We start from the raw sequence: 21,660 nt of genomic DNA, 5'->3' as shown, positions 1-21,660 counted from the left end.
TTTGGTTATTTATTATAGAGAGGATTATATATCGGGAGAAAAGAATATAAATCGTTTTATTATTATTGTTTTAATATTTATTCTTTCTATAGGTTTTTTAATTATTAGTCCTAATTTGATTAGAATTTTATTAGGATGAGATGGTTTGGGTTTAGTTTCTTATTGTTTAGTTATTTATTATCAAAATGTAAAATCTTATAATGCGGGTATGTTAACTGCACTTTCTAATCGTATTGGTGATGTTGCTATTTTAATTTCTATTGCTTGAATATTGAATTTTGGCGGTTGAAATTATATTTATTATTATGATTTTATTTCTAATTCTTTTGAAATAAAGCTTATTACTATATTAATTGTTTTAGCAGCTATAACTAAAAGAGCTCAAATTCCCTTTTCTTCTTGACTTCCTGCAGCTATGGCTGCTCCTACTCCTGTTTCTGCTTTGGTTCATTCTTCTACTCTTGTTACTGCTGGGGTTTATTTATTAATTCGTTTTAGACCAATATTAGATACTTATAATTGTGGTTGATTCTTACTTTTAATTGGTTGTATAACTATGTTTATGGCCGGTTTGGGTGCAAATTTTGAATTTGATTTGAAGAAAATTATTGCTCTTTCTACTTTAAGACAACTTGGTTTAATAATAAGAATTTTGGCTATGGGTTATCCAAAACTTGCATTTTTTCATTTATTAGCTCATGCTTTATTTAAGGCTTTATTGTTTATGTGTGCAGGTTCAATAATTCATAATTTAAAGGATTCTCAGGATATTCGTTTTATAGGTTCAATTGTTAATTTTATGCCTTTAACTTCAGTTTGTTTTAATGTTTCTAGTTTATCTTTGTGTGGTATACCATTTTTAGCAGGTTTTTATTCAAGGGATTTAATTCTTGAGATGGTTTGTTTAAGATGAATTAACTGTTTGATTTTTTTTTCTTTATTTCTTTTCTACTGCTTTAACTGCTTCTTATTCTTTTCGTCTTTTTTATTATTCAATATCTGGTGACAATAATTTTTATTCTAGATTTACTTTTGACGATAAGGGTTATTATATTTCTTTTGGTATAATTGGTTTATTGTTTGTTTCTGTTTTTGGTGGTAGCCTTTTGTCTTGGTTAATTTTTCCTGTTCCTCATGTGATTGCCCTGCCTTATTATTTGAAGTTTTTAACTATTACTGTAGTTGTTTTAGGTGCTTATTTGGGTTATCTTATTTCTAATTTTGATTTTTCTCAAAATTTATTTTCTTTAAGTATGCTTTCTTTTGTTAGATTTGCTGGTTCTATGTGGTTTATACCTTTCATTTCAACTAAGTTTATTAGATATTTTCCTTTAAAATTGGGTTATTATTCATCAAAGTCATTTGATTATGGTTGAGGTGAATTATTTGGTGGTCAAGGTTTATATAGACTATTTATTTATTTAATTAGTTATATACAAGGTTGATATGATTCTAATTTTAAGATTTATCTTTTAACTTTTATTTTTCGAATATTTATTTTGGTGGTACTATTTTTCGTTTACTTAAATAGCTTATAATTAGAGCGTGACACTGAAGATGTTAAGGAAGTATTTTTACTTTTAGGTATTTATAAATATACATATATTATTTTTACAGTGAAAATGTAATGTTTTATTTAAACTATATAAATTTTAGAAATGTTAACGGAGTTTAACCGCTAATATAAAAAGTTAGCAGCTTTCATATTGGCTTTACATTTCCTTAATTGGAACTTTATAGTTCAATTATATTATTAACAGTAATACGCCTCTTTTTGGCTTCAATTAATAAGAATAAGGGTATTTTATTTACCAATCTTCCAGGTCGAAACTGACTGCAATATTTCGCTTCTTATTCTATTTAAGGTTGATTGATTATATCAATACTTTTTGAATGCAACCCAAATGTTATAGTTAACTACAACCCTTTATTCTGCTCATTGTAAGGCTCCTTGATTTCATTCATGGTATAGTCCACCTAATAATACTATAATAAAAAATATTGTTGATACTGTTCAGATTATAATTTCTGAAGTTTTAAAAATAATTACAATTGGAAGGATTAATGCGATTTCTACATCAAAAATTAAGAAAATTACTGCAATTAAGAAGAATCGAAGTGAGAATGGTATTCGTGCTGATCTTTTTGGGTCAAATCCACACTCGAATGGTGATCTTTTTTCTCGGTCATTAATTAATTTTTTTGATAATGTTGTTGCAAGGATTATAACAATTATTGGAATAATAAATCTAATAAAAATTCTTGTAGATAAGATTAGGATTGTTTTTCTTGATTTATATCAAGCTTTTTGATTGGAAGTCAAATGTACTATTTATACTAGAAAAACAATTATCTACCTCATCAATAAATAGAATTATATAAGAATAATCATACTACGTCTACAAAGTGTCAGTATCATGCTGCTGCTTCAAACCCAAAGTGGTGTCTTGGTGAGAATTGATTTATTGAATGTCGAAGTAGACATGTTGATAAGAAAATTGTTCCGATAATTACATGTAGACCATGAAATCCTGTTGCAACAAAGAATGTTGATCCATAAACTGCATCTGCAATGGTGAAGGGTGCTTCTCAATATTCATATGCTTGAAGTATAGTGAAGTATAGTCCTAGTAGTACTGTGAAGAATAATCCTTGTAATGCTTGAGTATGATTAGATTCTATTAGACTATGATGTGCTCATGTTACTGTTACTCCTGATGCTAAAAGAATAGCTGTATTAAGTAATGGAATTTGTATAGGATTGAAAGGTTGAATTCCTATTGGGGGTCATAATATTCCTAATTCAATAGTAGGTGCTAGTCTTCTTCTAAAAAATGCTCAAAAAAATGAAACAAAGAATAGTACTTCTGATGCAATAAATAAAATTATTCCTCATCGTAATCCAATTGATACAAATCCCGTATGTAGTCCTTGGTATGTTCCTTCTCGTACTACATCTCGTCATCATTGGATTATAGTTAGAAGTGTAATTCCAAATCCAATTATAAATAAGTTAATGTTAAATAGGTGAAATCATTTTGCTAATCCTGATACTAGAACTATTGCTCCAATTGCTCCTGTTAATGGTCAAGGTCTGTAATCTACTAAGTGGAATGGGTGGTTTGAGTGAGTTGTTAACATAAGTTTAGTATACTTCTCTAGAATATAAAGTTCTTAAAATTGAGAAAACATAGGCCTGAATTATTGCTACTGCTGATTCTAGAATTAATAGAAGTATTTGTCCAATAATTAATAGTGAAATTAAGTTTATTGCTATAGATGGTCCTGTATTTCCTAGCAACGTTAATAGTAAGTGCCCTGCAATTATATTTGCTGCTAGTCGTACTGCTAGTGTACCTGGTCGAATGACATTTCTAATTGTTTCAATTAATACTATAAATGATATTAATGCAGGCGGTGTTCCTTGTGGAACAAGGTGTGCAAATATGTGATTTGTATGATTAATTCATCCAAATAATATAAATCTTAATCATATAGGTAGAGCAATTGCAAATGTTAATGCTATATGTCTTGTTCTAGTAAAGATGTAAGGGAATAATCCTATGAAATTATTAAATAGTATTATAATAAAGATTGAAATGAAGATGAATGTTGTTCCATTAAATGATTTTGGTCCTAGCAATGTTTTAAATTCATTGTGTAAGGTTAAGTTTAGTTTATTTCAAATAATATTAATTCGTGATATTGTAAGTCAAAATATTGATGGGATTAATAATAATCCTAGGAATGTTCTAGTTCAATTTAATGATAAATTGAAGATATTAGTTGATGGATCAAATGTTGAAAATAAGTTTGTTATCATTTTCAATTTAAGTTCTTTATATCAATTGTTCTTTTTTCTGCTCTTTTAATAAGGTTTGGTTTGAATGAGAAAAAGTTTATTTGATTAAATAAAATTAATGTAGTCGAAAATATAATAAATAGGGAGAATCATATGAGAGGGGATATTTGAGGGATTTGGATTATAATTCCCCATCAGAAGTAGTCGTTAATTTACTATTTTTTGGTTTAAGAGACCATTACTTACTTTCAGTCATCTGATGTATTTCAAGGTGTACTAATTATTTAGTTATTTTAGATTGACACTCTAATGTTATATATTTTAACTAACTCCTTAGATTATCTTAGATAATCACTTGATAAATAAGTTTACTGAAGTTCTTTCAATTACAATTGGTATAAATCTGTGGTTTGCTCCACAGATTTCTGAGCATTGTCCAAAGAATAGTCCAGGCCGGTTTATTGTAAATGTTCCTTGGTTTAGTCGACCTGGCGTTGCGTCAATTTTAACTCCTAATGCAGGTACTGCTCATGAATGTAGAACGTCTGATGCTCTTGTTAATACTCGTACTTCTGTATTTATTGGTAAAATTGTTCGGTTATCCACATCTAGAAGTCGAAATCCGTCGTTTTCTAGGTCTTGTTCTGGTGTTATATAAGTGTCAAATTCTACATCTATAAAGTCTGAATATTCATATCTTCAATATCATTGTCGTCCAATTGTTTTAATCGTAATTATTGCGTCTACTGAATCATCAAGTAAATATAGAAGTCGTAATGATGGTAGTGCAATAAAAATTAGTGTAATTGCTGGTAGTGCTGTTCAGATTGTTTCAATTAAATGCCCGTGAAGTATGTTTCGGTTTGTATAGGCAATGAATAATATGTAACTTAGGGCATAGCCTACAATTACTGTAATTAATAATAATACGACCATGGTATGATCATGGAAGAATGATAGTTGCTCCATTAATGGTGAAGCTCCATCTTGAAGGGATAAATTTGATCATGTTGCCATTAATTTTCTAATAAAAGGTCAAACCTTTATTTGTAGAGCTTAAATCTACTGCACTAATCTGCCATATTAGAATCTAGAAATTAATGGTAGTTCTGAGTAACTGTGTTCCGCAGGTGGGTTATTTTGCAGTCATTCTGTTGATCTTCTTATATTAGCTCTAAATATGATTGCCCGGTTTGTAACCATTCTTTCTCATATAATTACAATGAATATAATGATTCCTACAATAGAAATTGTGGACCCAATTCTTGATACTACATTTCATGATGTATATGCGTCTGGGTAATCTGAATATCGTCGTGGTATTCCTGCTAGTCCTAGGAAGTGCTGAGGAAAGAATGTTAAGTTTACTCCAATAAATATAATTGTGAATTGGATTTTTAATCATGTATTATTTATAGTTAATCCTGTAAATAATGGATATCATTGAATAACACCTCCTATAATTGCAAATACTGCTCCTATAGATAAGACATAATGGAAGTGGGCAACTACATAATATGTATCATGTAATACAATGTCAAGTGATGAATTTGCTAATACTAATCCTGTTAGCCCACCAATTGTAAATAGGAAAATAAATCCTAGAGCTCATAATAACGGTGGATTAAATTTGAATTTAGTTCCATATAGTGTAGCTAATCATCTGAATACCTTGATTCCTGTAGGTACAGCAATAATTATTGTTGCTGATGTAAAGTATGCTCGTGTGTCAACGTCTATTCCTACTGTGAATATATGATGTGCTCATACAATAAATCCTATTAGTCCAATTGATAATATAGCATAAATTATACCTAGTGTTCCAAATGATTCAATTTTTCCTCTTTCTTGACATACAATGTGAGAAATAATCCCAAACCCCGGTAGAATTAAAATGTAAACTTCTGGGTGTCCAAAGAATCAGAATAGGTGTTGATATAAAATTGGGTCACCTCCTCCAGCAGGGTCAAAGAATGATGTATTTAAATTTCGATCTGTTAATAGTATAGTAATAGCCCCTGCTAATACTGGAAGTGATAAAAGGAGAAGAAGGGCTGTAATAGCTACAGATCAGACAAATAAAGGTGTTTGATCTAGAGTTATACTTTCTGATCGTATATTAATTGCTGTTGTAATGAAGTTTACTGCACCAAGAATAGATGATACACCTGCTAAGTGAAGTGAAAAAATAGCTAGGTCTACAGATGCCCCCCCCATGTGCGATAGCTCCTGCAAGAGGAGGGTAAACTGTTCATCCTGTACCAGCACCGTTATCTACTATAGAAGATGTAAGAAGAAGGGTAAGTGAGGGCGGTAGTAATCAAAAACTTATATAATTTATTCGTGGGAATGCTATATCTGGTGCACCAATTATTAATGGTACAAGTCAATTACCAAATCCACCAATTATAATAGGTATTACTATAAAAAAAATTATTACAAATGCGTGAGCTGTAATAATGACATTATAAATTTGGTCATCTCCAATTAGAGATCCTGGTTGACCAAGTTCAGCACGAATAAGTATTCTTATTGATGTTCCTACTATTCCTGCTCACGCTCCAAATAAGAAGTGTAAAGTACCAATATCCTTATGGTTTGTTGAGAATAATCATTTTTGCGGTAAGATGGCTGAATTTAAGGTGGTAGACTGTAAATCTACTTATGAGATGTTTCTCTCTTACCATACTTTAGGTCTTATATTCAATTATGATTCTAGACTGCAATTCTAGAGGTGTAAAATTTTACTAAGGCCTAAAAGATTATTCTTTTAATTATAACTTTGAAGGTTATTAGTTTGTTTAACTTAAGTCCTTAGTATAATGAGATTAAGGTTGATGTTGAGACTAATCCTATTGTTGAAATTATTACTGTTATAGGAAGAATAATTCTTGATTTTTGAGACTTTATTTTTATAGATCACGAATTTTCTGTGTATGATATAATTAGGGCTGAGAATCTAATACGTATATAATAATAAAGTGTGATTGTAGTTAATACAACCATAATTGTTATAATAGTTGTTATGTTATTTTCCATCAATGATTGTATTACAATTCATTTTGGTAGAAATCCAAGAAATGGTGGTAAACCACCTAATGATAAAAGGGATAAGAATATTATGAATTTAATTTCAGTTTTTATATTTCTAGCTGAATAGATCTGATTTATAAAAAATAGATTTATTTGCTTAAATAATAGGACCATAATTAATCTTAATAGTGAATAAATAATAAAGTATAGTTCTCAAATGTTTTCTCTAACTGTTAGGGATCTAATTATTCACCCTAAATGTCTAATTGAGGAATATGCTAGAAGTTGTCGTAGCGATGTTTGATTTAAACCACCTATTGCCCCAATAATAATTCTTAGAATAATAATTGTTCAAATGAAAGTTCTTAGTTGAATACAGTAAGATAATACTATTATTGGGGCAATTTTTTGTCATGTTATTAGTGTTAAACAGTTATTTCATCTTGAAGCTCCTATTACTTCTGGAAATCAGAAATGAAAGGGTGCAGCCCCAATCTTTAATAATAATCTAGATCTAATCATTATTGATGGAATAAATTCTGTTTCTCATCCTATTGGATACTTTATTTGAATCAGCAAAATTGAAAATAATAGTATTGTCGATGCTATTGCTTGGACAATAAAATATTTAATTGATGATTCATTTATTATTATATTTTTATTTCTTGTTAGGAGAGGAATAAATGAAAGTAAGTTGATCTCAAGTCCTATTCAAACTCCGAATCAGGAGTTTGATGAAATGGACAGGATCGTTCCTATCATTAATGTTGATAGGAAGAGAAGTTTTGTAGAGTTGTTGGTCATTAAAAAGGAGAGGATTGATACCTCTATAAATGGGGTATGAACCCATTAGCTTGTTTAGCTTACCTTTTTACATTAAGGTGTATGATGCACGTTAGTTTTTGATAGTAAAGGAGGTAGTTTAATTCTGTCTTATGTAATTTAATGAAGGTAATTTTATTTACTTGATTTACCCTATCAAGGTAAACCTTTAATCAGGCACTTCATTTATATTTAATACATAAATTAAAAATTTTTTTTAGAAATTTGTTTATGTATTATTTTGGTTATTTCTAATTAATTTATCTCGTTAGGATAATCTAAATATATATATTATATATAATAAATAATTTATATCAATATATTACATTTAATTGAATTTAAATACCTATAATGTTATTTTATAATTATTAAATGATTATTTTAATACATTTATTTACCTAGGATTATAGCTACTTATGTTTTTAGCTTAAAATAAGTTATTGTATTATAAATTATATAATAATATGTAAATTAATATTTAATATTATTATAATTGGATATAATAAATATAATTAATATTATTAAATATAAAATTTTATATTAATATAACTAATTATATTAATTATAATAATATAATTTAATATATTATCTATAATTAGATTATTTAACTAATTAATATTTAAGTTAACTTAATATAAAGTTAATTTTATATTAATAACATATTACATTAATTTACATAATTATATTAAATATATTTATTATATTATTTAATCTTTCTTTATTATTAGTGAAAAGAAAGATTAAATAAGAAAGAATATAATACATTTATCGGTATACATGTTCCATATTAATCTTTATTTATATATAATAGAGAAGTTGTTGTGGTCATTCTAGGGTGCGTTTCTTTTTTTTTTGTTATTTTTGTGTTTGTTTTATTTTGTTTTTCTTTAAATATTTGAATCGTTTTTTTTTTCTTATTTTTATAAATTTTTAAATTTCTTATTTTGTTTCCAAAAGTTTTATTCTTGCTTATTTATTCACTTTTTCTTTGTATTATATGTAAGTTTTGTTAAACTAAATGTTCTATTTTGCAGTAATTTGATTTAATTATCAAGTGATTTTGGATTTAGCAATTGATTTAGTATCGGCATAATTCGTGCCAGCAGCCGCGGTTATACGATTGATACAAGTGAATATTATTGGTTAAAACAGTTATTTATATTTTTAGGGTTAAAATATAAATTTGTAAGGTGAAATGTTAAAATTTATTTATAGCTCTTTTTATGAATCTGTGAAATTTGAATAATAAACTAGGATTAGATACCCTATTATTTTAAATGTTAATTATATTTACCTGGGTACTATTAGTTAAGGTCTTTAAACCCAAAGAATTTGGCGGTATCTCATTCCATTCAGAGGAACCTACCCCATGATTGATAATACACGATTTACTCTACTTAATTTATTTGTTTGTATATCTCCGTTATCAGAGAATCTTTTTAGAGTTATAATTCTCAAGATTTATAATTGTAAAGTATTTCAGGTCAAGGTGCAGCTTATAATTAAGAGGAGGTGGGTTACAATAGATTTTTGTTTATAACGGATTTGATGGTGAAATACTATTAATGAAGGTGGATTTGATAGTAATTTAATTTATTTAATTTAACTGATATTGGCTCTGAGGTGTGTACACATCGCCCGTCGCTCTCATTATTGATTATTCTATTTTATTACTTTAATTTAGCTTCAATTTAGATGAGATAAGTCGTAACATAGTAGATGTACTGGAAAGTGTATCTAGGAAGAGTTTCAAGATATAACTTATTAGTAAAGTGTTTCATTTACACTGAAAATTTTTCTGTGCAAATCAGGATATCTTGATTATTTATTTTATTATATTTATTTTTTGTTTATTTAATTATTTAATAAAAATAATTTTGTCGAATTTTGTCTTAGTATATTTTGTAGAATTGATTTTTTATATTAAAGTTTATTGGTAATGTAATTGTTTTATGAAATATTATTTTAAATTTTTAAAAGTAGATTTTATTTATTGTACCTTTTGTATCAGGGTTTATCAAAATTTTAGTATTTACTTTACTTGTCTCGATTTGGGTTGATTTATAAATAATTTATAGTTAATGTATCATAATTATTATTAAATTATTTATAGAAATGAGATGTTAATCTTTTCCCAAGATATCTAGTTTCTTAAGAAAAAATTTAATTTTTTAAAGTTAATTGTTTTTATTTAATTTTTTAGGTATAAATATTAACTTATTTATTCTTTAAGGGATAAGCTTTGAAGTTAATAACCTATAATTTGTTTTAATAAAATATAATAGTAAGCTTTAAACCAGCTATCTTTAAGATTACGTTTTAGTTCATTATTTTTATTTTTGATTTTATAATTATTTTAGGTTTTTTATTAAGATTATAAATTTAATTTTGAAATTTTTGTAATAATGATAGAATTAGTATATTTATTTGTATATAATTTTTACCTTCTTAATTTATTATAAGGAACTAGGCAAAATTGATTTCCGCCTGTTTATCAAAAACATGTCCTCTAGAAAATATTTTGAGGTCTGGCCTGCTCACTGAGCAAATTTTTAAAGAGCCGCGGTATTTTGACCGTGCAAAGGTAGCATAATCATTAGTCTCTTAATTAGTGGCTGGAATGAATGGCTTGACGAGAAATCAACTGTCTCTTAATAAATTTTTGAATTTAACTTTTGAGTCAAAAGGCTTAAATTTTTCTTTAGGACGAGAAGACCCTATAGAGCTTAACATTTTATTTTTATATAGTTTTTTGTTTGTCTTTCTATATTTAATGATGATGTTTTGTTGGGGTGACATGAAGGATAAATAAACTCTTCATTATTATATCATTTATTTATGTTTGTTGTTTTGATCCATAATTTATGATCATAAGATTAAGTTACCTTAGGGATAACAGCGTAATTGTTTTTGAGAGCTCATATCGACAAAGCAGATTGCGACCTCGATGTTGGATTAAGAAAAATTTTGGGTGCAGTAGCCCAGTAATTAGGTCTGTTCGACCTTTAAATTCTTACATGATCTGAGTTCAGACCGGCGTGAGCCAGGTCGGTTTCTATCCTAAGATTATTAATTCATATTAGTACGAAAGGACCATATGGTTGAAATATTTTTTATTTTATTGATTAATACTAATTAAATTACTATTTTGACAGATTAATGTGTTGAATTTAGAATTCATTTATGTAGATTTTTTCTACAAATAGTATTGATACTTTATGATTTATTTATGTTTATTTTGAATTTTCTTTTATTAGTTATTTGTGTTTTAATTAGTGTTGCTTTTTTAACTTTATTAGAGCGTAAGGTTTTAGGTTATATTCAAATTCGAAAGGGTCCAAATAAAGTAGGTTTTGTCGGAATTCCTCAACCCTTTAGTGATGCTATCAAGTTAATTTGTAAGGAGCAGCCAATTCCTATTATATCTAATTATTTACTTTATTATTTTTCTCCTGTTTTAAATTTAATAATTTCCTTGGCTGTTTGAGTGATTTTTCCCTACTTAACTTATATATGTTCTTTTTCTTATGGATTTTTGTTTTTTTTATGTTGTACTAGATTAGGTGTTTATACTGTTATAATTGCTGGTTGGTCTTCTAATTCAAATTATTCTTTACTAGGTTCTCTTCGTTCTGTTGCTCAAACAATTTCATATGAAGTTAGTTTGGCTTTAATTTTATTATCTTTAATTATTTTAATTGGTAGTTTTAACATGTTTGATTTTATAAACTATCAGCTTTATTGTTGATTTATTATTATTTCTTTTCCTTTAGCTTTAGCTTGTTTTGCTTCTCGTTTAGCTGAAACTAACCGTACTCCTTTTGACTTTGCCGAGGGTGAATCTGAGTTAGTTTCAGGGTTTAATATTGAATATGGTGCAGGAGGTTTTACTTTAATTTTTTTAGCTGAGTATACTAGAATTGTTTTTATAAGAATGTTATTAGCTTTAATTTTTTTAGGTGGTGATTTTTATTCTTTTATATTTTTTATTAAGCTTGCTGTTATGTCCTTTGGTTTTATTTGAGTTCGTGGCACATTACCACGTTTTCGTTACGATAAATTAATGTACTTAGCTTGAAAAAGTTTTTTGCCATTATCTTTAAATTTTTTTATTTTCTTTGTTGGTTTAAAGATTTTATTTATTTCATTTATTTAGTGAAATTTTTTAAGAAAAGTTAATAGAAGAGTTAAACTTCTAGTTTTATGTTTTCAAAACATATGCTTTTCCTAAGCTAATTAACTTATTATTCCTTAATTAGCTTATCTCATGCGTTTGCAACATGCACATTAATTAAGAAGTATGTAAAGTAAATAATTGTTAAGATTTGTCCTGTTATAATATAAGGTTCTTCAACAGGCCGTTTTCCAATTCATGTTAATAAGCATACAACAACTACTATAATTCAGAATAAAATCTGGTTGATAGGATAGAATTGAATACCTCGGAATGGTGTTTTATTATAAAATGGTAAAATTATTAAGATTCTAATTGATAGGAATAACGCAATAACACCTCCAAGTTTATTAGGGATTGACCGAAGAATTGCATATGCAAATAAGAAGTACCATTCTGGTTGAATATGGACAGGAGTTACTAATGGGTTGGCAGGTACAGAATTATCCGGATCTCCTAGGAGGTAAGGATTGATCAAGCACAATATAATTAATAATGATGTTATTAATACAAATGTAATAGAGTCCTTGAAAGTAAAGTATGGGTGAAATGGAATTTTTTCAATATCTCCATTTAGTCCTAAAGGGTTATTAGACCCTGTTTGGTGAAGGAAAAATAAATGAATTGCTGCTATTGCAGCAATAATAAATGGTAATACAAAATGGAATGTAAAGAATCGATTTAATGTTGCATTATCAACAGCAAATCCTCCTCACACTCATTGAACTAAATCTGTTCCTAAGTATGGGATTGCTGATAATAAATTAGTAATTACTGTTGCACCTCAGAATGATATTTGACCTCAAGGTAAAACGTATCCTATAAATGCAGTTGCTATAACTAAAAATAGGATTACTGTACCAATTATTCAGGTGTGTATGTATATATAAGATCCGTAGTAAATTCCTCGTCCTACATGCAAATAAATACAAATAAAAAATATAGAAGCTCCATTTGCATGTAAAGTTCGAATAATTCAGCCATTATTTACATCTCGGCAGATGTGAACTACACTACTAAATGCTATTTCAATATTTGATGTATAATGTATAGCTAAAAATAGTCCAGTTACAATTTGAATTACCAAACATAGCCCTAGTAGGGACCCAAAATTCCATCAAAATGAAATATTTGTTGGTGCGGGTAAATCAACTAAAGAGTTATTGATGATTTTAATTAAAGGATGTCTCAATCGTAAGGGTTTATTCATTAGTAAATTATCTTATTTTACGAATAGGCCCCTGGTTAATGCTGGTGATTTTAACAACTGCTAATAGTGCTAAAAATAAATAAATTAATATTATTATTGTAATAATGAATGTTGGTCTATTATATAGTTTTTCTAAAGATATTGTTATTTCTTGATAATTGATTGAATTATCAATATTTATAGTTTCAGTATTTTTGAAAAAGTCTATAAATATTGTTATATCTAAAATAATTAATGTTGATATGATAAATATTCATATTGTTAAGGTAATAATTATTGTAATTGATTTAGGTTGAAATATTTCGTTTGATGCAATTCTCGTAATATAAATAAATAGAACTAATATACCACCAAGAAATGTTAAAAATAAAATATATGATAACCAATATCTTTCCATTATTGTCCCTGTTATTAGCCCAACTAAAAAAGTTTGTAGGATAATGAAAAGCATTATTGATATTGGGTGTCTTAATTTAATAACATTAATATTTATTACGTTTGATAGTGATATAATTATTATTTTGATCATTTCAGGGGTTAGTTTATTTAAAATATCGGTTTTGGGGACCGATGATGGGAAGCTTTCCACCTCTGAAGTTTTAAAAGCGGGGGCCAGACTTATCTCCGGTTTACAAGACCGGCGTTTTTTTTAAACTATTAAAACTAATGTTTATATTCTCTGTCTTTACTTCTTTATTGATTAATTTTGCTGGTGTTTATGTTTTTTCTTCTAAACGTAAGCATTTATTAATGGTTCTTTTGAGATTAGAATATATTGTTCTTTCTTTATTTATGTTGGTTATTGTTTTTCTTATTGAGTTTGATTATGATTATTTTTTTCCTGTTATTTTTTTGGTTTTTTCTGTTTGTGAAGGTGCTTTAGGTCTTTCTATTTTAGTTTCAATAATTCGTTCTCATGGTAATGATTTTTTTAATTCTTTTGGTTTATCTTTATGTTAAAGTATTTATTTATAACTATTTTTTTGATCCCTCTTTGTTTAGTTAATAATTGTTGATGGTTGGTTCATTCTTTAATGTTTCTGTCTAGTTTTGTTTTTATGATTTGTGTTTATTCATATGCAGATTTAAATATGATTAGATATTATTTTGGTATTGATTATTTTTCTTTTAGTTTGATTCTACTTAGTTTTTGAATTTGTTCTTTAATAATTACTGCTAGAGGTTCAGTTTATTTAAGTTCTTATCATTCTAATTTTTTTGTTTTTATAGTTTTAATTTTAATGATTATGCTTTATTGTTCATTTGCTAGATTGAGTCTTCTTTCTTTTTATATTTTTTTTTAGGCTAGATTGGTTCCTACTTTACTTTTGATTTTGGGTTGGGGTTATCAACCTGAACGGTTGCAGGCTGGTGTTTATTTAATTTTTTATACTTTGGTTGCTAGATTGCCTTTATTATTAGTTTTATTTAGGGTTTATGATTTTTCTGATACTTTATATTTTCCTTTATTGGTTGATTTTGGTTCTTATTATTTTATGTTTTATGTTTTTATAATTCTTGCTTTTTTAGTTAAGATGCCAATATTTTTGGTTCATTTATGGCTTCCTAAGGCCCATGTTGAGGCCCCTATTTCAGGTAGAATAATTCTTGCTGGTGTTTTATTAAAGTTAGGTGGTTATGGTATTTTTCGTGTTATAAAGGTTATTTCTTATTTGGGTTTAAAGTTTAATTATTTTTGAGTGTCTTTAGGTTTATCCGGTGGGGTTATTGTTAGATTTATTTGTTTTCGTCAGGTTGATTTAAAATCTTTAATTGCTTATTCTTCTGTTGCTCATATAAGAATGGTTATTGGAGGATTAATAACTATGAATTGATGAGGTTGTATAGGTTCTCTTTCTTTAATGGTTGGTCATGGTTTGTGTTCTTCTGGTTTATTTTGTCTATCTAATATTATTTATGAGCGTTTAGGTAGACGAAGATTATTGATTAACAAGGGTATAATTAATTTAATGCCAAGAATGGCTTTATGATGATTTCTTTTGAGATCTTCTAATGTAGCCGCTCCTCCTTCTTTAAATTTGGTAGGTGAACTTAGATTATTAAATAGAATTATGTCTTGATCTTCTTTTAGATTTCTTGCTTTAATTTTTTTGTCTTTTTTTAGAGCTGTTTATACTTTATATATATATTCTTATTCTCAGCATGGTAATTATTATTCTGGTGTTTATACTTGTTCTCTTGGTTATTTTCGTGAATATCATCTTTTACTTTTACATTGATTGCCTTTAAATATTCTTTGTTTAAAGGGTGAGTATTTTTTTGTTTAGGTTGCTTAAGTATTTTAATTAAAAATGTTGTTTTGTGGAATCAATGATATGAATTTTTTCATCTTAGGCCGTGAATTTGTTTTCTATTTGTTCTTTGAGTTTTTTTTCTCTATTTTTTTCTAGAACTATAATTTTTATTTTGGGTATTTATTATTTAATAATTGATTATAGAGTTTTTGTTGAATGAGAGCTTTTTAATTTAAATGGTTCTATGGTTGTTATGACTTTAATTTTGGATTGAATGTCTCTTATTTTTATATCTTTTGTTATATATATTTCTTCTTTGGTTATTTATTATAGAGAGGATTATATATCGGGAGAAAAGAATATAAATCGTTTTATTATTATTGTTTTAATATTTATTCTTTCTATAGGTTTTTTAATTATTAGTCCTAATTTGATTAGAATTTTATTAGGATGAGATGGTTTAGGTTTAGTTTCTTATTGTTTAGTTATTTATTATCAAAATGTAAAATCTTATAATGCGGGTATGTTAACTGCACTTTCTAATCGTATTGGTGATGTTGCTATTTTAATTTCTATTGCTTGAATATTGAATTTTGGCGGTTGAAATTATATTTATTTTTATGATTTTATTTCTAATTCTTTTGAAATAAAGCTTATTACTATATTAATTGTTTTAGCAGCTATAACTAAAAGAGCTCAAATTCCCTTTTCTTCTTGACTTCCTGCAGCTATGGCTGCTCCTACTCCTGTTTCTGCTTTGGTTCATTCTTCTACTCTTGTTACTGCTGGGGTTTATTTATTAATTCGTTTTAGACCAATATTAGATACTTATAATTGTGGTTGATTCTTACTTTTAATTGGTTGTATAACTATGTTTATGGCCGGTTTGGGTGCAAATTTTGAATTTGATTTGAAGAAAATTATTGCTCTTTCTACTTTAAGACAACTTGGTTTAATAATAAGAATTTTGGCTATGGGTTATCCAAAACTTGCATTTTTTCATTTATTAGCTCATGCTTTATTTAAGGCTTTATTGTTTATGTGTGCAGGTTCAATAATTCATAATTTAAAGGATTCTCAGGATATTCGTTTTATAGGTTCAATTGTTAATTTTATGCCTTTAACCTCAGTTTGTTTTAATGTTTCTAGTTTATCTTTGTGTGGTATACCATTTTTAGCAGGTTTTTATTCAAAGGATTTAATTCTTGAGATGGTTTGTTTAAGATGAATTAATTGTTTGATTTTTTTTCTTTATTTCTTTTCTACTGGTTTAACTGCTTCTTATTCCTTTCGTCTTTTTTATTATTCAATATCTGGTGACAATAATTTTTATTCTAGATTTTCTTTTGACGATAAGGGTTATTATATTTCTTTTGGTATAATTGGTTTATTGTTTGTTTCTGTTTTTGGTGGTAGCCTTTTGTCTTGGTTAATTTTTCCTGTTCCTCATGTGATTGCCCTGCCTTATTATTTGAAGTTTTTAACTATTACTGTAGTTGTTTTAGGTGCTTATTTGGGTTATCTTATTTCTAATTTTGATTTTTCTCAAAATTTATTTTCTTTAAGTATGCTTTCTTTTGTTAGATTTGCTGGTTCTATGTGGTTTATACCTTTCATTTCAACTAAGTTTATTAGATATTTTCCTTTAAAATTGGGTTATTATTCATCAAAGTCATTTGATTATGGTTGAGGTGAATTATTTGGTGGTCAAGGTTTATATAGACTATTTATTTATTTAATTAGTTATATACAAGGTTGATATGATTCTAATTTTAAGATTTATCTTTTAACTTTTATTTTTTGAATATTTATTTTGGTGGTATTATTTTTCGTTTACTTAAATAGCTTATAATTAGAGCGTGACACTGAAGATGTTAAGGAAGTATTTTTACTTTTAGGTATTTATAAATATACATATATTATTTTTACAGTGAAAATGTAATGTTTTATTTAAACTATATAAATTTTAGAAATGTTAACGGAGTTTAACCGCTAATATAAAAAGTTAGCAGCTTTCATATTGGCTTTACATTTCCTTAATTGGAACTTTATAGTTCAATTATATTATTAACAGTAATACGCCTCTTTTTGGCTTCAATTAATAAGAATAAGGGTATTTTATTTACCAATCTTCCAGGTCGAAACTGACTGCAATATTTCGCTTCTTATTCTATTTAAGGTTGATTGATTATATCAATACTTTTTGAATGCAACCCAAATGTTATAGTTAACTACAACCCTTTATTCTGCTCATTGTAAGGCTCCTTGATTTCATTCATGGTATAGTCCACCTAATAATACTATAATAAAAAATATTGTTGATACTGTTCAGATTATAATTTCTGAAGTTTTAAAAATAATTACAATTGGAAGGATTAATGCGATTTCTACATCAAAAATTAAGAAAATTACTGCAATTAAGAAGAATCGAAGTGAGAATGGTATTCGTGCTGATCTTTTTGGGTCAAATCCACACTCGAATGGTGATCTTTTTTCTCGGTCATTAATTAATTTTTTTGATAATGTTGTTGCAAGGATTATAACAATTATTGGAATAATAAATCTAATAAAAATTCTTGTAGATAAGATTAGGATTGTTTTTCTTGATTTATATCAAGCTTTTTGATTGGAAGTCAAATGTACTATTTATACTAGAAAAACAATTATCTACCTCATCAATAAATAGAAATATATAAGAATAATCATACTACGTCTACAAAGTGTCAGTATCATGCTGCTGCTTCAAACCCAAAGTGGTGTCTTGGTGAGAATTGATTTATTGAATGTCGAAGTAGACATGTTGATAAGAAAATTGTTCCGATAATTACATGTAGACCATGAAATCCTGTTGCAACAAAGAATGTTGATCCATAAACTGCATCTGCAATGGTGAAGGGTGCTTCTCAATATTCATATGCTTGAAGTATAGTGAAGTATAGTCCTAGTAGTACTGTGAAGAATAATCCTTGTAATGCTTGAGTATGATTAGATTCTATTAGACTATGATGTGCTCATGTTACTGTTACTCCTGATGCTAAAAGAATAGCTGTATTAAGTAATGGAATTTGTATAGGATTGAAAGGTTGAATTCCTATTGGGGGTCATAATATTCCTAATTCAATAGTAGGTGCTAGTCTTCTTCTAAAAAATGCTCAAAAAAATGAAACAAAGAATAGTACTTCTGATGCAATAAATAAAATTATTCCTCATCGTAATCCAATTGATACAAATCCCGTATGTAGTCCTTGGTATGTTCCTTCTCGTACTACATCTCGTCATCATTGGATTATAGTTAGAAGTGTAATTCCAAATCCAATTATAAATAAGTTAATGTTAAATAGGTGAAATCATTTTGCTAATCCTGATACTAGAACTATTGCTCCAATTGCTCCTGTTAATGGTCAAGGTCTGTAATCTACTAAGTGGAATGGGTGGTTTGAGTGAGTTGTTAACATAAGTTTAGTATACTTCTCTAGAATATAAAGTTCTTAAAATTGAGAAAACATAGGCCTGAATTATTGCTACTGCTGATTCTAGAATTAATAGAAGTATTTGTCCAATAATTAATAGTGAAATTAAGTTTATTGCTATAGATGGTCCTGTATTTCCTAGCAACGTTAATAGTAAGTGCCCTGCAATTATATTTGCTGCTAGTCATACTGCTAGTGTACCTGGTCGAATGACATTTCTAATTGTTTCAATTAATACTATAAATGATATTAATGCAGGCGGTGTTCCTTGTGGAACAAGGTGTGCAAATATGTGATTTGTATGATTAATTCATCCAAATAATATAAATCTTAATCATATAGGTAGAGCAATTGCAAATGTTAATGCTATATGTCTTGTTCTAGTAAAGATGTAAGGGAATAATCCTATGAAATTATTAAATAGTATTATAATAAAGATTGAAATGAAGATGAATGTTGTTCCATTAAATGATTTTGGTCCTAGCAATGTTTTAAATTCATTGTGTAAGGTTAAGTTTAGTTTATTTCAAATAATATTAATTCGTGATGGTGTAAGTCAAAATATTGATGGGATTAATAATAATCCTAGGAATGTTCTAGTTCAATTTAATGATAAATTGAAGATATTAGATGATGGATCAAATGTTGAAAATAAGTTTGTTATCATTTTCAATTTAAGTTCTTTACATCAATTGTTCTTTTTTCTGCTCTTTTAATAAGGTTTGGTTTGAATGAGAAAAAGTTTATTTGATTAAATAAAATTAATGTAGTCGAAAATATAATAAATAGGGAGAATCATATGAGAGGGGATATTTGAGGGATTTGGATTATAATTCCCCATCAGAAGTAGTCGTTAATTTACTATTTTTTGGTTTAAGAGACCATTACTTACTTTCAGTCATCTGATGTATTTCAAGGTGTACTAATTATTTAGTTATTTTAGATTGACACTCTAATGTTATATATTTTAACTAACTCCTTAGATTATCTTAGATAATCACTTGATAAATAAGTTTACTGAAGTTCTTTCAATTACAATTGGTATAAATCTGTGGTTTGCTCCACAGATTTCTGAGCATTGTCCAAAGAATAGTCCAGGCCGGTTTATTGTAAATGTTCCTTGGTTTAGTCGACCTGGCGTTGCGTCAATTTTAACTCCTAATGCAGGTACTGCTCATGAATGTAGAACGTCTGATGCTCTTGTTAATACTCGTACTTCTGTATTTATTGGTAAAATTGTTCGGTTATCCACATCTAGAAGTCGAAATCCGTCGTTTTCTAGGTCTTGTTCTGGTGTTATATAAGTGTCAAATTCTACATCTATAAAGTCTGAATATTCATATCTTCAATATCATTGTCGTCCAATTGTTTTAATCGTAATTATTGCGTCTAATGTGGTTTATACCTTTCATTTCAACTAAGTTTATTAGATATTTTCCTTTAAAATTGGGTTATTATTCATCAAAGTCATTTGATTATGGTTGAGGTGAATTATTTGGTGGTCAAGGTTTATATAGACTATTTATTTATTTAATTAGTTATATACAAGGTTGATATGATTCTAATTTTAAGATTTATCTTTTAACTTTTATTTTTTGAATATTTATTTTGGTGGTATTATTTTTCGTTTACTTAAATAGCTTATAATTAGAGCGTGACACTGAAGATGTTAAGGAAGTATTTTTACTTTTAGGTATTTATAAATATACATATATTATTTTTACAGTGAAAATATAATGTTTTATTTAAACTATATAAATTTTAGAAATGTTAACGGAGTTTAACTGCTAATATAAAAAGTTAGCAGCTTTCATATTGGCTTTACATTTCCTTAATTGGAACTTTATAGTTCAATTATATTATTAACAGTAATACGCCTCTTTTTGGCTTCAATTAATAAGAATAAGGGTATTTTATTTACCAATCTTCCAGGTCGAAACTGACTGCAATATTTCGCTTCTTATTCTATTTAAGGTTGATTGATTATATCAATACTTTTTGAATGCAACCCAAATGTTATAGTTAACTACAACCCTTTATTCTGCTCATTGTAAGGCTCCTTGATTTCATTCATGGTATAGTCCACCTAATAATACTATAATAAAAAATATTGTTGATACTGTTCAGATTATAATTTCTGAAGTTTTAAAAATAATTACAATATATTGTTTTTTAATTACTTTTGGAGTAGTCTAGGCCAAAGTCATTACTTGAGCATAGCCATACCCGTAAGTGAAATCTCAAGTTATCTTTTAGTAAGAATCTGTAAATTATCAGTAGAAAACAAAATTGTTTGTTATTGTTAATACGGAGTAAAGGTTCAGTCCACAACATACACTACCAGAGATGTTAATTACAGAATGGGTGAAGTTAACTTTTTCTATTTGAACTTGCTTAAATTTTTGGCATGGTGGGTTTCTACAGTAGTATTGAACTAATAACAAATGCAGCATTTCATACATATATATTAATTTATTCCATCTTATGACACATAATGCCCATAAACCAGCTGAGAGAAATGCCAAGGCAGAATCAAAGTGAAAAAAATGAACACCGAAGCTAATTTTTATTGTCTTTTCAGATATTATCTATTGCTAAAAATGTTGCTTCTCCTTCCACAAATAAAATGTCTTTTCAATTTAGTATTAATATTTTTAAACTTTTTCTTGTAAGATCATGAGAAACATCTGGGTACATTATTGAGCATTTTAGTCCATATGTATGTTTAACCATGATTTCACTACAAAAGTGATGGTACATCAATTAACAGAAAGCAGATGGATTGCTGGGTCACAGGGTATATAGAAAATCTATGCACACAGACCTTGATCTTCATGAATCACACCACCACCATCGACCACAAAGAAATTTGGTGCTAAAGACTCAGGTCCATA

The 21,660-nt window shown here is 27.6% G+C and overlaps 1 protein-coding gene across 1 annotated transcript; it reads left to right on the top strand.

Annotated features, from left to right (window-relative positions):
• The first annotated feature begins 260 nt into the window (after positions 1 to 260).
• Positions 261 to 17,132, top strand: LOC126469789 (NADH-ubiquinone oxidoreductase chain 5-like). The gene is made up of 2 exons (XM_050097039.1): positions 261 to 866; positions 16,478 to 17,132. Exons 1-2 carry the CDS (start codon positions 557 to 559, stop codon positions 16,522 to 16,524), a joined length of 357 nt encoding a protein of 118 aa, XP_049952996.1. The 5' UTR covers positions 261 to 556; the 3' UTR covers positions 16,525 to 17,132.
• The last annotated feature ends 4,528 nt before the right edge of the window (positions 17,133 to 21,660 follow it).

The sequence above is a fragment of the Schistocerca serialis genome, chromosome 3, assembly GCF_023864345.2.
Source record: "Schistocerca serialis cubense isolate TAMUIC-IGC-003099 chromosome 3, iqSchSeri2.2, whole genome shotgun sequence".
NCBI lineage: Eukaryota > Metazoa > Arthropoda > Insecta > Orthoptera > Acrididae > Schistocerca > Schistocerca serialis.
Note: the sequence above shows the minus strand (reverse complement) of the source record. Positions and strands in the feature narration are given on the sequence as shown.

Excerpts from the sequence above, each read along its gene's own strand:
- LOC126469789 (XM_050097039.1), top strand. The coding sequence starts at position 557 with ATGTTTATGGCCGGTTTGGGTGCAAATTTTGAATTTGATTTGAAGAAA. Across the intron at positions 867-16,477 it reads TGGTATACCATTTTTAGCAG|GTTTTTATTCAAAGGATTTA; the intron begins GTTTTTATTCAA and ends CATTTTTAGCAG.